At 25.5% G+C, this 15,080-nt stretch overlaps 2 protein-coding genes across 2 annotated transcripts; both read left to right on the forward strand.

The window, feature by feature from the left end:
* Nucleotides 1–366: 366 nt before the first annotated feature.
* Nucleotides 367–1,249, forward strand: OCT59_011043 (uncharacterized protein; the record flags this gene model as incomplete). The annotated part of the gene is made up of 2 exons (XM_066136256.1): nt 367–1,041; nt 1,157–1,249. 2 exons carry the CDS (start codon nt 367–369, stop codon nt 1,247–1,249), a joined length of 768 nt encoding a protein of 255 aa, XP_066000900.1.
* Nucleotides 1,250–2,936: 1,687 nt separating this feature from the next.
* OCT59_011044 (uncharacterized protein) lies at nt 2,937–3,209 on the forward strand (the record flags this gene model as incomplete). The annotated part of the gene is made up of 1 exon (XM_066136257.1): nt 2,937–3,209. One exon carries the CDS (start codon nt 2,937–2,939, stop codon nt 3,207–3,209), a length of 273 nt encoding a protein of 90 aa, XP_066000901.1.
* Between the last annotated feature and the right edge of the window lie 11,871 nt (nt 3,210–15,080).

Consider the following 15,080-nt stretch of genomic DNA (forward strand, 5'->3'; position numbering starts at 1 on the left):
AGGAATCAAAGGCAATGAAGAAGCAGACAGAGTGGCTAAGAATGATACAGAAAGACTAACTTGCATTACAATTAATGACTCACAACAAAAGGACTTAAAATATGATATATATTGGGATGGTAAAAGAGTTGACAGACACATTAGAAAATTTATAGATAATATATGTGAATCCGTACTAGAGGTAGCATAGTCCTTTAATCGTGCACACAGAACAATTTTTCAAGACACAACGTGTGTGATAGAAGAAAAAGTCACATGGGAATTACTTAAAAAAAACACAGTTCTTAATTGTACAACATCAACAATAAATGACAGATTTATTAAGCACCTGAAACTGACAAATAATCTGCTACCAACTTAGAGATTATGAAAGAAAGGAGATATGATCTATATGGAGATGTAAAGTGCAGAATGTGTCTTGAAGAAAATGAAGACGATGATCACATAATCTATTGTCAGCAACTTAGAGACAAATGGTTAATGGTGGTGAACAACACTATGCATAAATGTGATCAAATGCTTAAAGACTTACTTTCGCAAGAGAAATATCTCCAACTAAATCAAGAGGATACACAACTATTACTTTTGTGGAATAGAAATTTTTTTAGCCATACAATAGATCCTAATCAAGAGTTACCTATTCCCTTCGTACATTTAATGCTAAAAATTTTTTTTCCTAAAGAAAAATATAGAGAAATCAAGCTTATTTTTAAGTCAGAAAAAGCTACACTAACAATTACTACTCTTTTTTTAGAAATATTTATTAATGAATTTTATAAAATCATTTGGCAATCACATTGCAACTTAATAACAGAATGGGAACGCACAAAAGGAATCAAGAAGCAAGACTTAAGGAAGAAAATACCAGCACATCAACATATTACATATGAACGAACTCTAACTCAACAAATAGAAGGTGATACTTATGACTTAAAGGGAAGGAAAATTCTTAAACATAGTGAACAATGGTCAATTGCTCTTGGAAAAACTAGACAATATATAGACCAACTTATCAGAGAAGGAAATAGGGTGATTTGGAAGGTATATAATAATACTAAGATGTACAAATACAAATATAATTTTTCTTTTTGTTTAGAGGGTAGTGAAAGCACATACTAAAGCCATATGATAATAATGATCCTATATAATCTGATAGCTACTATGGGAGGATATAGGTGAATTTTATATTGGTGATGGTAGGGCAGGACCCCGCTTACTTCTAATAGAGGTCTCCGAAAATATAAGGTAAAATTTATATTAAAAAAAAATTTTAGGTCTCTTAATAGATAAAGGTAAAATTATATATATGACAAATAAAGGTCTCCGGATATGTAAGGTAAAGTTAAAATAGGTTTCCAGTTTTATAAGGTAAAATCAAATATAAGTTTACAAATGTTTCGGTAAATAATAAGGTAAAATTGTATATAAAATTTAATATTTACCTTATATATACTAATTTGAAATATTGTACAACAATTATTACAATATTTGGTAATATACGTTTTATAATTTTTTCTCAAAATAAAAAATTTATTCTCTTCTTTATACTTGTAAAAACCATTTTATATTTTTAATTTTATTTGCATTAGCACTATCTTTTTGAAAATTATTACAAAAATTAGCTTTTAAAATATAAAAATTCGTACAGCAATTAGCAACTTCAGAATTTAATTTCAGTACTTTGGTTAAATCAAATCATATTTTACTATCTAAGAAAGTTGTTTAGTAAGGTCGAACTACTTATATTTGAATTTTTATAGCAGTTGGAGTAATATTTATTGCATACGAGCATTTTTTTATTTTAATATTAACTTAAAATTTACGTTTTTTGTTTATTAAATTCGGAGCGTAATTTGGGCATTTTAGTCAAATGAAATCACCTTTTTAAGCTTAAGTAATATTGTTCGGCGAGATCGAAACTACCTGAATATTAATTTTCATAAGAATCAGTTTAATATTTACAGAATACGAGCAATTTTCGCACTTTTAATTTTTTTTTATTTTCCCGATCAGTGATTATAGGGCGTAATTTGGGCACTTTGGTCAAATGAAATCACTTTTTCATGCTTAAGTAAAGTTGTTCGGCAAGGTCGAAAATATTTAAATAAATATTTTCATAGCAGTTGGATTAATACTTATGGGGTACGAGCATTTTTTCATAATAATACCAATTACGAATTTATTTTTTTTAAAAAAAAATCAATTAGATTTTTTTAAAGAAAGTAAGTGAATAATAGTTTCGAAGTAAAGTTAAAGATGTGTGTCTTTAAGATTTTTTTTATAGTATTTTTGTAATTCAAAGTACTTTTTTTACTAATAAAAGTTATTTATCTTTAAAGAATAAGAATTAAACTTAGTAAAAATAAAAAATTTTTAAAATTTATTGTAATGATTATAAAATATTTTGTTTATTTAATATTTAAAAAAATTTAGGTCTCTGAAAATCTAAGGTAAAATTTAATATAATTTTAAAAGGTCACTATATATATATGGTAAAATTATGAGATAAGAAAGGTTGGTAAAATTACTAGTAAATCTGAAATTTTGCCCGGAGACCTTTATTAGAAGTAAGCGGGGTCCTGGTAGGGTACAGGAGCAATCTATAGGATGGGGAACTGGTTCAGAGTTTTAATAGATTAGTTATATATTTAGCAGACACTCCTGTACTTTCGTATAACTAATAAACTCATGAATTGCACTACCTTGCAAAAAAAAAAAAAAAAAAATATATATATTTAAATATAATAATATATTATACAATAATTCATAAGTTAGTTTTATTATAAAAAATGGATAAATCCTACAAGTATTAAGTAGATTTTATACTGCTAAACAACTTTCAATTAATAAAGGAAGTAAATTTCATTTGACTAAAGTGGTGAAATTACGCTCTAAAGTTAGTAAATAGAAAAAAGAAAAATTTGAAAGTTAGTACCATGATGAAAAACATAGTTTTCTCCATATGTATTATACCTATACCCAAAAGTAGTTTTGATCTTGCTGAACAATTTTCAATTAATTTAGAAAGTCGATTTCATTTGACTAAAGTGGTGAAATTACGTGCTGAAGTTAATAAACAGAAAAAGAAAAATTCAAAAGTTAGTACTGATATGAAAAATGTAGATTTCTCCATATGTATTATACCTACACCCATGAAAATTAATATACAAGTAGTTTCGACCTTTCTGAACAATTTTCAATTAATTTAGAAAGTCGATTTCATTTGACTAAAGTGGTGAAATTACGCGCTGAAGAGTTAATAAACAGAAAAAAATTTTGAAAGTTAGTACCGTTATGAAAAATGTAAAGCATATGGGCTGATTTGTCTACCTTTAATTAAAATATTAATTTTATTACATTTTTATTATACAAAATACTATATAATATACAGTAAATTGGAAATGAGTATTAAAAAATTTTTTTATACTATAATTTGGTAAATATTTCTTTTAAATTAATATAATTCTTATACTATATATGTTAAAAATTTGTATCTCAACTTAAAACGTAAATATCTCCAGATCTAGTAATCCAATTGGCAAGCTCTTTTTTCGTTCATATAGACCAGATCAAAGGCTTTCCAAAGAGCCTAAATTTATAAAAAATGGATCAGTAGATCCCAAGATATTTGCATTTAAGCATGTTAAAAAGTTCGTACTTCAACTTTAAACGTAAATATTTCCAGATCTAACAATTCAATCGGCGAGCTCTTTTTTCGCCTATAAACACACGTCAAATGATCAAAAATAGGCAAAAAAAATGGCGCAAATCGCATAAACTATTTGCAAATTTATATAAACTATTCGCAAATTTGTATAAACTATTTACAAATAGTATAGGTTAATTCGTAAATAGCCAAAAACAGCCAAGAATAGCCAAGAATAGCCAAGAATAGCCACTGCTTTTCGCGCCATTTTTTTTGCCGATTTTTAGCATTTCGACCTGTGAAAGTTCAGAACAAGGGGCTTTTCAACGAGCCTAAAATTATAGAAAACGGATCAGTGAATCTTGATATATTTGCATTTAAAGATGGTAATACAAACTCTGACATAAAATAATTATTTTTATTGTTTGAAAATATTTATTATGATACCATCTTTTATATGATATTTTTATTATACTTTTATAAATATTTATAGCTACTAAGGCTATATAAATTTTTATTTTACTTTATATTTTATTAAAATATACTTACTTTTTAATAATATATATTAAAAATTCCATATATATGAGAAATGGGTTTTTTATTAGTGAAATGGGTTTTTCACAGCTCTTTTACATTTAATAATTTAAGTTTTGCAAATGTAAATTTTTGTTCAACTTATTATTTAGTCAAGTGATCATCAATCAGATGATTTTTTGGTATTACAAAACAATTTTGAGTAACAAAAATTGTGAAAATCAATCAATAACTCTTTATAATGCAAAGTAGACAAATCAGCCCATATAACAATATGATTTTACATAGTTTTCATTCAGAAATTTCTTATTTCCCATCATCGAATAAAGCTGAGTTGTTAGCAGTCATTTCAGCATTGATTGTTTTACCAAGTAATAGTGAAGTCACTATTTATACTGATTCGAATAATATTATTACAGGATATTATGATATTATAGACAGAAATAATTTTATTATTTCACCAAGGAAATTTTTTAAGATTCAAACGAATAATATTTATTGGAGTATTCTTCGAGAAATTATTGTTACAAATAATCTTACTTTAGATTTCATTAAAGTTAAAGGACATAGTGATGATCAATTTAATAATTACATCAATGAGTTTATTACTCATACTGACGAATTATCAAATTTAGTTTTTAAGCCAAATAACCTGATTAATTTAGACTATATTCCACAATGGAATAATATTATAATAGAATGTAATTTATGTCAATTTTTGAAGAAAAAATCAAAAGTACAACATTGGGAAAAAATTTTGAATTTGAATCGAAATGGTAAATATAGACACCCTCATGTTAATGTTGATTGGCATTATATATTTTTAATGCTTAATCGGGACATTGAAGATAAAGTTGAGTCAACATATTTTACATCTATATTTTCATCAAAACGGAAAAAACAATCAGTTAATCTTTTGACTGAAGAAATTCCTACTGTAGAAAAAAGGAAATATTTAGCTCATAAAATATTTGATAATTGGAAATGTTCCTTCTGTGAACAGCATGATGAAACATTTGATCACGTATGGATGTGTGAGGATCCCGAAAAATACATATGGAAGTCATAAATGATCAGCAAGATTTTGGCCTAAAATAAGCAACTTTTCAGGGCCGGAATTATGATAATGCTAGCCAGTATCAAAACGGACAATAAAATTTAGGCCAGCACTATCTAAAAAAGGCAAGATTTTTGTGAAAATTTAGGTTCTTTTTAAGCAAACTCAAATGTGACCTTTTTATGTATTTTTCGGGTCCTGATGTGTGAGTCACGTGCTGATGAAATGAATACTATTATTTGTGAAGTAAAAAAGTTTTTCGAAGAAACTTGTAATTCTTTGTTAGTAGAAGCAAAAAAGGATCCTATTATTGACATTGAGTTGATTAATAAAATGACATTTTGGGATCGAACCTATAGTAAAACGAAAATTACCTTCATGGATTTGATTAAAGGTATAATTTCTTGTGAGTCAGCAGCGTATACAGCCTTAATTTTTGAAAACAAGAAATTATAAGAAAAATTTCTGGTTTTATTAAAAAATTTTATTTTTAACAAAAGTTGGAACTTTTGGATTAATAGGTGCTTGAAGCAAAAAGAAAAAGAAAGAAGATTAAAAGTTAATCTCAAGAAAGTTAAAGAAAATCTTGATAAAGATAAATAAATATATTGATCCTAATAGAAAAATTAATCAACTTAACCTTTTTAGTGGTTTAAAAAGTTTACGATCAAATATATACTTTGGAACGAATATGCAGGGTTTTATAGTTTTAGTTAACTACGCTCTTTGCTCTTTATTATGTACTTATTTTTAGGGGTTAGTAGTTGAACGGAGTTCAGTAGTATTAAGGAGTTGAAATAAAAAATTAATTTTACCCTAGGAGTCAGGTTTTTAGAGCGAGGTTGATAGAACGTCTTAAGTGTATGTTACTATAGTAGGTCTCAAATCCAGGTCATAACTTATATAGAAACTAGTTGGTTAGTATTCGTTAGTTTAGAATCAGGTACCTGCAACTATTATTATAAAATTTTGTATATTTGTATCGTTCTTTACAAATTTAATCGCTAATAAAAAATAAAAATAAAAAAAAAAAGACAAATCAGCCCATATGATTTCTCCATATGTATTATACCTACACCCATGAAAATTAATATACAAGTAGTTTCGACCTTGTTGAACAATTTTCAATTAATTTAGAAAGTTGATTTCATTTGACTAAAGTGGTGAAATTACGCTCTAAAGTTAGTAAACAGAAAAAAGAAAAATTTGAAAGTTAGTACCATTATGAAAAATGTTGGTTTCTCCATATATATTATACTTACACCCATGAAAATTAATATACACGTAGTTTCAACCTTGCTGAACAATTTTCAATTAATTTAGATAGTTGATTTAATTTGACTAAAGTAGTAAAATTACGCTCTGAAGTTAATAAATAAAAAAACAATTTTGAAAGTTAGTACTATTATGAAAAATATGGGTTTCTTTATATGTATTATACCTACACTTATAAAAAATAATATACAAGTAGTTTTGGCTCTGTTGAACAACTTTTAATTAATAAAAGAAATTGATTTCATTTGACTAAAGTAGAGAAATTACACTCTAAAGTTATTAAATAAAAAATATAAAACTTTAGGAGTTAAACAGCTAGTAGTGTTATAAAAACACAAATTTCTCTATAAATTTCATTTCTAATTTATGAAATTGAATTGTATGGGTTTAATAATATGTTTGGAAAAAAAGTTACAGTTTAAAAAAATTCATAAAAAATTTTTATTTACGTGTATAAAATTGTGAACGTAATATAAACAAAATTAATATAAAACTAAAATTATAATATTACTGGTGAATTTCACCAGAGATAAATTCACTCCTAGTGAATTAATTTTAAATTAACCACTGGTTAATATAAAATTAATCCTTATATTAATTTTTTTAATTTTTTCAAAAAGTAAAAAAATACTAGTTCTAAATGACATCAAAATATGGCCTTAATATTTAAGTTTAACTACATGCATTTTTGTAATTTTATAATTTAAACCATTTATTAGCATTTTTTACTATATTTTAAAATTGTGATAATTTGGAAAATAAAATTTTCGGCCATCATTTATTCATTTTATTATATATTACAGATATTTAATATTTATTTTTTGGCACAATATTTGAATATTTTAAATTAAATTTACCAGTTGAACAATGCCAAATTAGGAACTAATCAGGTGACCAAATTCCATCTAATTGGTTTCTATTTTTTTTAATTTTCATCGATAAACTTAATTACTATTAAAAAATATTGCAAAAAGAGAATATTTAGGTTTTAATTGGAATATTTAATAGAATACAATCAGGTATTAATAGTTACCAATAGAATATTTACTATTCATCAGGAAATTTGTTTAGGTGTAATTTAGTGTAATATTTTGGAGATGGTGTAAAATTTTGAAATATTATACTAAAAACATAATATTACAAAAGTTTACGTTCTTAAATTTGAATATTTATAATGATTTAATAATATCTCACTATCTACTGATTCAATCAAGACGATCTATAGCTCATTGGAATCAGCTCATCAAGACGAATCAAATGGTAGTAAAATCACATCTTTACATTTGATAGATGACTTTCTATTAATTTAAAATTTTATTGCATACTATAGAGCGTTTTATTAACTATAGAAATGCGATTTTACTACCATTCGATTCGTCTTGATAAGCTGATTTCAATGAACTATAAATCATCTTGATTGGATCAGTAGATAGTGAGATATTATTAAATTACTATAATTATTTAAATTTAAGAACGTAAACTTTTGTAATATTACGTTTTTAGTGTAATATTTCAAAATTTTACACCACCTCCAAAATATTACACTAAATTATACCTAAACAAATTTTCTGATATTTGATATATTAGTATACCAATTGATAACAATAAAAAATCTTCTGATTGCCATACATTTTTATTTAAAATTTACAGTTTTATTTAAAATATTAAAAATATTTAATATATTAAAAATTGTTTTTATTGAAATACCAATTGCTAAATTGTTATTTATACTATTTAATTATCTTACTATTTAGTATTTACTGATACTATTATATTTAAAGGAAATGACACTTATACAGGACCCTGGATATCTAATATAAAGGTCATAATAGACTTTTGGCCAAAAACACCCCTTTTTACTAAAACTCAAAAAATCGTTTTTTTTAAATATCTCAGCATTCAGTGATTCAATTTTAATGAACATTTTTTTATTTTGTAGCCCTCATTTAGCTCTACAATTTAAAAAAAGTTCATCAAAATTAGCCCACTGGATGCTGAGATATTTACAAAAAATGATTTTTTGAACTCCTGAAAAATGGGACAATCTGCCGAAAGTGTGACTTATGACCTGTTTTGGAAATATCCAGAGTCCTACTTATACCTTTTTTTTTATTTTGATCCTCTTCCGTCTTTCTTATTTTTATTTTCATTATTTTTATGATTTTGATCCTCTTCTTTTTGATTTTCATTATCTTTTTTCTCATTTTTATCCTCTTCTTCATCTTGATTTTTATTTTCTTTTTTAATTTAATCAGCTTCTTTTAGTAAAAAAGTATTTATTCTCATTATATTTCTTAATAAACTATTTTGAGGATTTATCGTAACTATTTTTCATTCATCTTAAAGCATTAATTAGAACATTATTCTCATTAGTTGTGTATCTAATATTATATTTCCAATTTCTTATATGTTGAACTTTGATGAAGCTGCATTATCAATGTAATTTTAAAGAAAGTATATAGCTATATAAAATAAAAATAGTATTAAATTAAGATATACTAATTAGTAAAAATTACTTAAATACTTATGAAAGATGATCTCTATATATTTGAGATTCTAGATAATAATCTTACATTTGTTTGGATTGATTTTATTGGTCTCTAATTCCTCTGAAACTCTGAAATGTAATATCAATTTTCAGTCTGAACAGATCAAAGCTTATTGTCGTAAAATTTATCTATCAATTAGTCCTTTAACATTAATAATTTGTCAATAGTTTTGATCTTCTTTTTTATTTTTAAATAAATAATAGAAATTTTTTTTTTTTTTAATCACAATGCATTTGATAGTTTATTAAATAATAAAATTAAAGCTAATTACAACTGTATAAAACTCTAAATAACTATCTAATATCATTAATTATTAAACTACTCGTCATGCATAAAAGCACCTCACATGTGCACTGTCGGGTAATTGCTTTTGCTCAGAGGGTAAGGAAAGCTTTAAACTTCCTATCTTAATGTAAAATGCCCCTCTTTCTTCATAAGGTTATCACAGGACCCATTACATCATAATCAAAAAAGAAAAAATTATTATAAGTTCCTGTAAAGTAAGTAAAATCGAATATTCAAATCGTCCCTTCTTGATACTTTCAACTAGAACCGATGTTGGGCATTCCATTCTAACCAAGTTGTAGTATCTTGCAAACATAACATTAATTAACAAGACCAACCAGCTGCAGTGAGGAAAGTCTGTACGCTTATTGGATTTTTCTAACAAGGTACGGTGCAGAACCTCTATAATAGGAACTTAAAAAAATTTAAATAAAATTTGATTTTATGATTGGATTTTAATTTTATAAAAAAATCAAACTCTATTTATTAAAAAGAATTGATTTATAAAATAAAAAAAAAAGTCTCGATTTTTCAGATTATGTAAACGTCACAAGATACATATATTAACCAATCAGAAATTAGGATTTTATAAGTTATATGATATAAAATTTATTAAGGTTGCTTGCCAAAACTTAGAGGTTTAAGCAAGATGGCATTTTACCGAAAAGTGAAATTCTGCCAAAACTATATTAAAGTTATATTAAAAAACTGGCAAAACTTTGAAGAAAGGCGAAACTGCCGAAACTTATTATAAATGCTAAAACTGCCAAAACTCTGCCGAAACTATAATAAATCTATAGTAAAATTTTGACAAAACTAATCGTAGGATTTTGAAGAAGTTTAAACAAGCAACCTTAAAATTTATATAGTAATATATTTATTTATTGTATTTCATTATAAACTGATGAATCAGGTATACGATGATGAGATTTGTATTTTATTATATATATTTTTTGACCAAATTAAAGTAAAATTACTTAGTTTTTGAATTCTTTCATTTATAAATTCATCTGAACTGTCTTTTAAATATTCACTTAATGATATATAATTATCATCTATAACATTAAATTGACTTATATTTAAACAACCTTATTCATTAAATCTTTTTTTGCAGTTTTAAAATTTTTTTTCTTCTTGGCATATTAAAAAAAAAATCTGTACATTAAATGTGGCTAAAAAAACCTGTAATATAAAAATTTAAACTAGTCTCAATTTTGACTAAATTTAATCAATATATTTAAATTACAGATTTTTAAACAGCTAAAACTCAGCCAAAATTTAATTTAGAAAAAAAATAACCGATAATTTTTAAAGCTAATGGTCATATCTATAAAAATTATCGGTTAAATTTTTTACTTTAATATAAAAAAATTTTTTTTTTAGGAATTTATAATCAATCAATTGTTATTATACATAAATAGTTGAGTATAGAGGTTCTGCACTATACTATTAAAGAAGGTCCCATTTACATGTAGAAGTTTGAATGTCAGTGTCAGGTATGGTATAAGCTATTAGATGTTTAGACACACAACGATAATAGCTAAACACTAACAATCTCCATAATCCAATGTCGATGATTAAACCCTTACTGTAAGTTCTATTCATATAATATAATTGTAATCATGTTAAATCTAATTTAAAAGTTGATTTAAAAGAAAAAATAACAAATAATAAAAAAAAGAAAAAATAAAAGTAAAAATAAAATTCTATGTATTTATCTATAAAAACTATTATGAACATTTTAAGCGTTAAATCTGACAGCTTGTCTCTATTCCTTAAAGCCTTTGGTGAATATGAGTTGAATTCTATGAGATCAAGGTGCAGTGTCATCCATTATTTAAAGAGAGCAGTACACAGTGAAATTCGATAAACCGGATATTCGATAAACCGGATTTGGGCCTAAACTGGACTTTTTTGCTGGAACCAAATCACGTATATTAAAATAGGCTTGATATACCGGAGTTTACTAGTAAAAGCTCGATATTCGCTATAACGGATCAATTTTCTAACCAGCTATAGTAAAAATGATTCGATAAACCGGATCACGTGACTGAGAACCAATAAAATTTAAGTAACGTGATGCGGTAAATCTTAAATTTGGCCGGAATTATAAAAATCTTAATTCCGGCTGAAGTTAAGTATTACTTATATATTCAATTAAAATATTTTATATTCATTTTCATGACCTCTATTACTTAAAACTAGATGAAAAAATCAAATTATAGTGTATATTAGTTTTATTAGCATGAAAATTTTTTAAAAATTCAATATAATAGATTTTCAATATATCGAAATTTTTTCGCTAAACCGGATATCCCGATAAACCGGATATTTTTAGTAGAACCGATAGATCCGGTTTATCAAATTTCACTGTGTATATGCATTTTCACAGGGAAGGCACAACATTCAGCCTGTTGAATTTTTATTAGTTCTGATAAAATTTTCAAATCCAGTGTCACTTATTGGGTATTGCCTAATACGGAAGGCTTCCTCTGTATTTATTATTAATCGTAAATAAGTCAAGAGGTTTTAGAATGTGATCAAAAAGACGTCCAATAGGAGTAGAGAATGTGTTCAGAATTGTTTATTTGGTGATTTTCTTGTGAGCTTGATACGTTTCTTTTTCAGAAAGGACCTTAGAAAAAAGAAAGAGATTATATTGTTCATAGATTTAGAGAGAGCCAGCTGATATATTTCTAGAGTGTCATTTAAGACCTTGTAAAGATATCGTCCATAAGATTTTCGTAAGTGTGGGGTAGTCTTTTCGTATTTCACTTGGACTTTCTCCAAAATATCAAAGTAGGTAGGGTCACCTTTGTAGAGAACATTTTCCTTCATATATTGTAGAAACTTTTTGTCCAAAAAAAGTTTGTTAGAAGTCCGTCTTTCTATATTGCTTTTATTCGTAAAAATTCACTTAATATTATTGCCAGTCTTGAGGTATTCACATTTTTAAGAAGGTGTCCTTTTCTTGTTTTGCTGGGCGATACGTCAATATAAACAAAGTCCAAAAATTACAAGTTAAAAACATGTTAAAAATATGTGAAAAATAAAATGAAACTATACTAAAAACTCATAAGAGTTATTTCTGTCAAGATAAACTTGAAGTATAAGTGTATTATTTAAAGTATTAAAGTATTAGAAGTGAAAGTATATAAAAAAAATAAATAAAAATAAAAATTTTTGTTTATAAAAAAAATGGTCATGAACAGTAGCGAAAAGAGTTTCCATCTATTAGATAGAAAATATTTATTAATAAGAAAAAATAATATTAAACAAAATAATTTAATATTTACATCACTTTATTGGAAATTTATATGCCATTTTCTTTTATCATTTTCTATCCAATTTGTATTTTGACTTGCATTAAGAAGTTTCTTTTGTTATATTCATATATTATATGTTTAATAATACTATCAGTTATTAGGAAGAATTTCTTCATCAGGAAATTTGTTTAGGCATAATTTAATGTAATATTTCGGAGGTGATGTAAAATTTCGAAATATTACACTAAAAATGTAATATTACAAAAGTTTACACTCTTAAATTTAAATAATTATAGTAATTTAAGAATATTTTGCTATCTACTAATTCAATCAAGACAATCTATAGCTCATTGGAATCAGCTCATCAAGATAAATCGAATGGTAGTAAAATCACATCTTTACGTTCAATAGATGACTTTCTATTAATTTAAACTTTATTGCATATTATAGAGTAAAGATGGTCATCGGTCCTAAAAGACTGCAGTCCTACGGTTCTACACCATAAAAAGACAGACCGGTCTGTCTTAATGTAGGACTGCAGTCTTTCAGTCCTGTTTCATATATAATAAGACTGTTAGTCTTTTTATTTAAGGATCACAGTCTTTTTAAAACCGATTGGTCTTTTTTCTTTTTTTTTGCAAATAAAATTTTTTTTTCCCTAAACTTTATTAGAAAATCATTTTCGGTTTAATTCTAATTATATTTATGCAAAAATATTTTTTTATAATCATGATATTGCGTTTTAGTTTTTTCTGAAGTCTTTCGAAATTATAGTTTCAAAAATTTAAAGTTTTGAGACAAAAAAACTTTAAAACGTAATATTTCGTCATTCAGTAATTATAAAGGGATGTAACTACCACCATTCAAATCATCTCAATGAGATGCGTAAAATGATATTAAAATCATGATTTTAGAATTAATAGAAAAAAATTATGTCAGCAAAACTATTTGATAACAAATTCAATAATTACCAGCTATATATCGATCCTAGAAATATGATTTAGATACCATTTGACGCATCTTGTTGAGACGATTCGAATGGTGGTGGTTTCATCCTTTTATGATCACTGGATGACAAGATATTCCGCTTAAACGCTTTTTCAGAGTTTGCATTTTGACAGGCAATTCTACAAGTAGGGAGAAGTGATTGTCATTATCAATTGGTTTGGAATTGGTCAGTCTTTATATTATTTTATAAAGACCTTAATCAGATTAATAGATTTATTTAATATAAAAATCATTTATTATATGAAGACCGGTATGAAGACTGGTCAGTTCTCAAGACCAGTGCTATTGCGTCACAAAAAAATGCAAGACCACAGTTCGGTCCTACAAGTTCTGAGACTGACCAGTTTAGGACTGAGTAAGACTGGTAAGACTGATGACCATCCTTACTATAGAGCGTTTTATCAACTGTAAAAATGCGATTTTACTACCATTCGATTTGTCTTGATGAGCTGATTCCAATGAGCTATAGATCATCTTGATTGGATCAGTTACTATTCACAAATAAGTTTGTAATCAATTGTATCAGTATTTTAAGAATTTTAATTCTATCTATCACCAGTTTTAATTTTTAACATCTCCACTAAGGCTCCGATTAGTTTAGTTCAGTACGGTTTTTATCAAAACTAAAACTGAACTGAATTGATTGGTATCAGTATTGTTAATTACTGAAACCAATCAGTTTCAGTAATCATCAATACTGAAACTGACTGGTAAATACCAAAAACTGAACTGATTTACCAATTCATTATTAGTTTAGTTTTTAACGTTTTTGCAAAACATTTTTTTAATTAATTAACTAATAAAAAATATTTCGATTAAATTATTGAAAAAAAATGTTACAAAACATTTTTTTTTAAATAAATTAACAAATAAAAATGGTTCGCAACATTTTTATTAAATTACAAAAAAAATGTTGTGAAACATTTTTTTTTAATTAATTAACTAATAAAAAATGTTTTGTAATGTTTTCTATTATATTATCGAAAAAAACGTTGTAAAATGTCTTTTTTTTAATAAATTAACAAATAAAAACATTTTGCAACATTTTTATTAAATTATCAAAAAAAAAATGTTGTGAAATGTTTTTTTTAAAATTAATTAATTAATAAAAATGTTTTGTAACGTTTTTATTAAATTATCAAAAAAAAATATTATGAAACGTTTTTATTAAATTGTCAAAAAAATGTTTTGTGATGTTTTTTATCATGACACAAAATGTTCAGCAAATCAGTTCAGTAAATTTACTGAAATGATCAGTAAAATTTACTGAAGTGATCGGTAAAATTTACTGAAATGATCAGTAAAATTTACTAAAACTGATACCAAAAATATCAGTTCAGTAAATTAGTTCAGTAAATTGCAAAACCAATACTGAAACTAAAGTTACCGAAACTGATCAGTAAATTTACCAAAAGGTTCAGTTTGATAAATCAGAATACCAAAACCATTCTAATACCAAA

Source organism: Rhizophagus irregularis, chromosome 19 (genome assembly GCF_026210795.1).
Source record: "Rhizophagus irregularis chromosome 19, complete sequence".
Lineage (NCBI taxonomy): Eukaryota > Fungi > Glomeromycota > Glomeromycetes > Glomerales > Glomeraceae > Rhizophagus > Rhizophagus irregularis.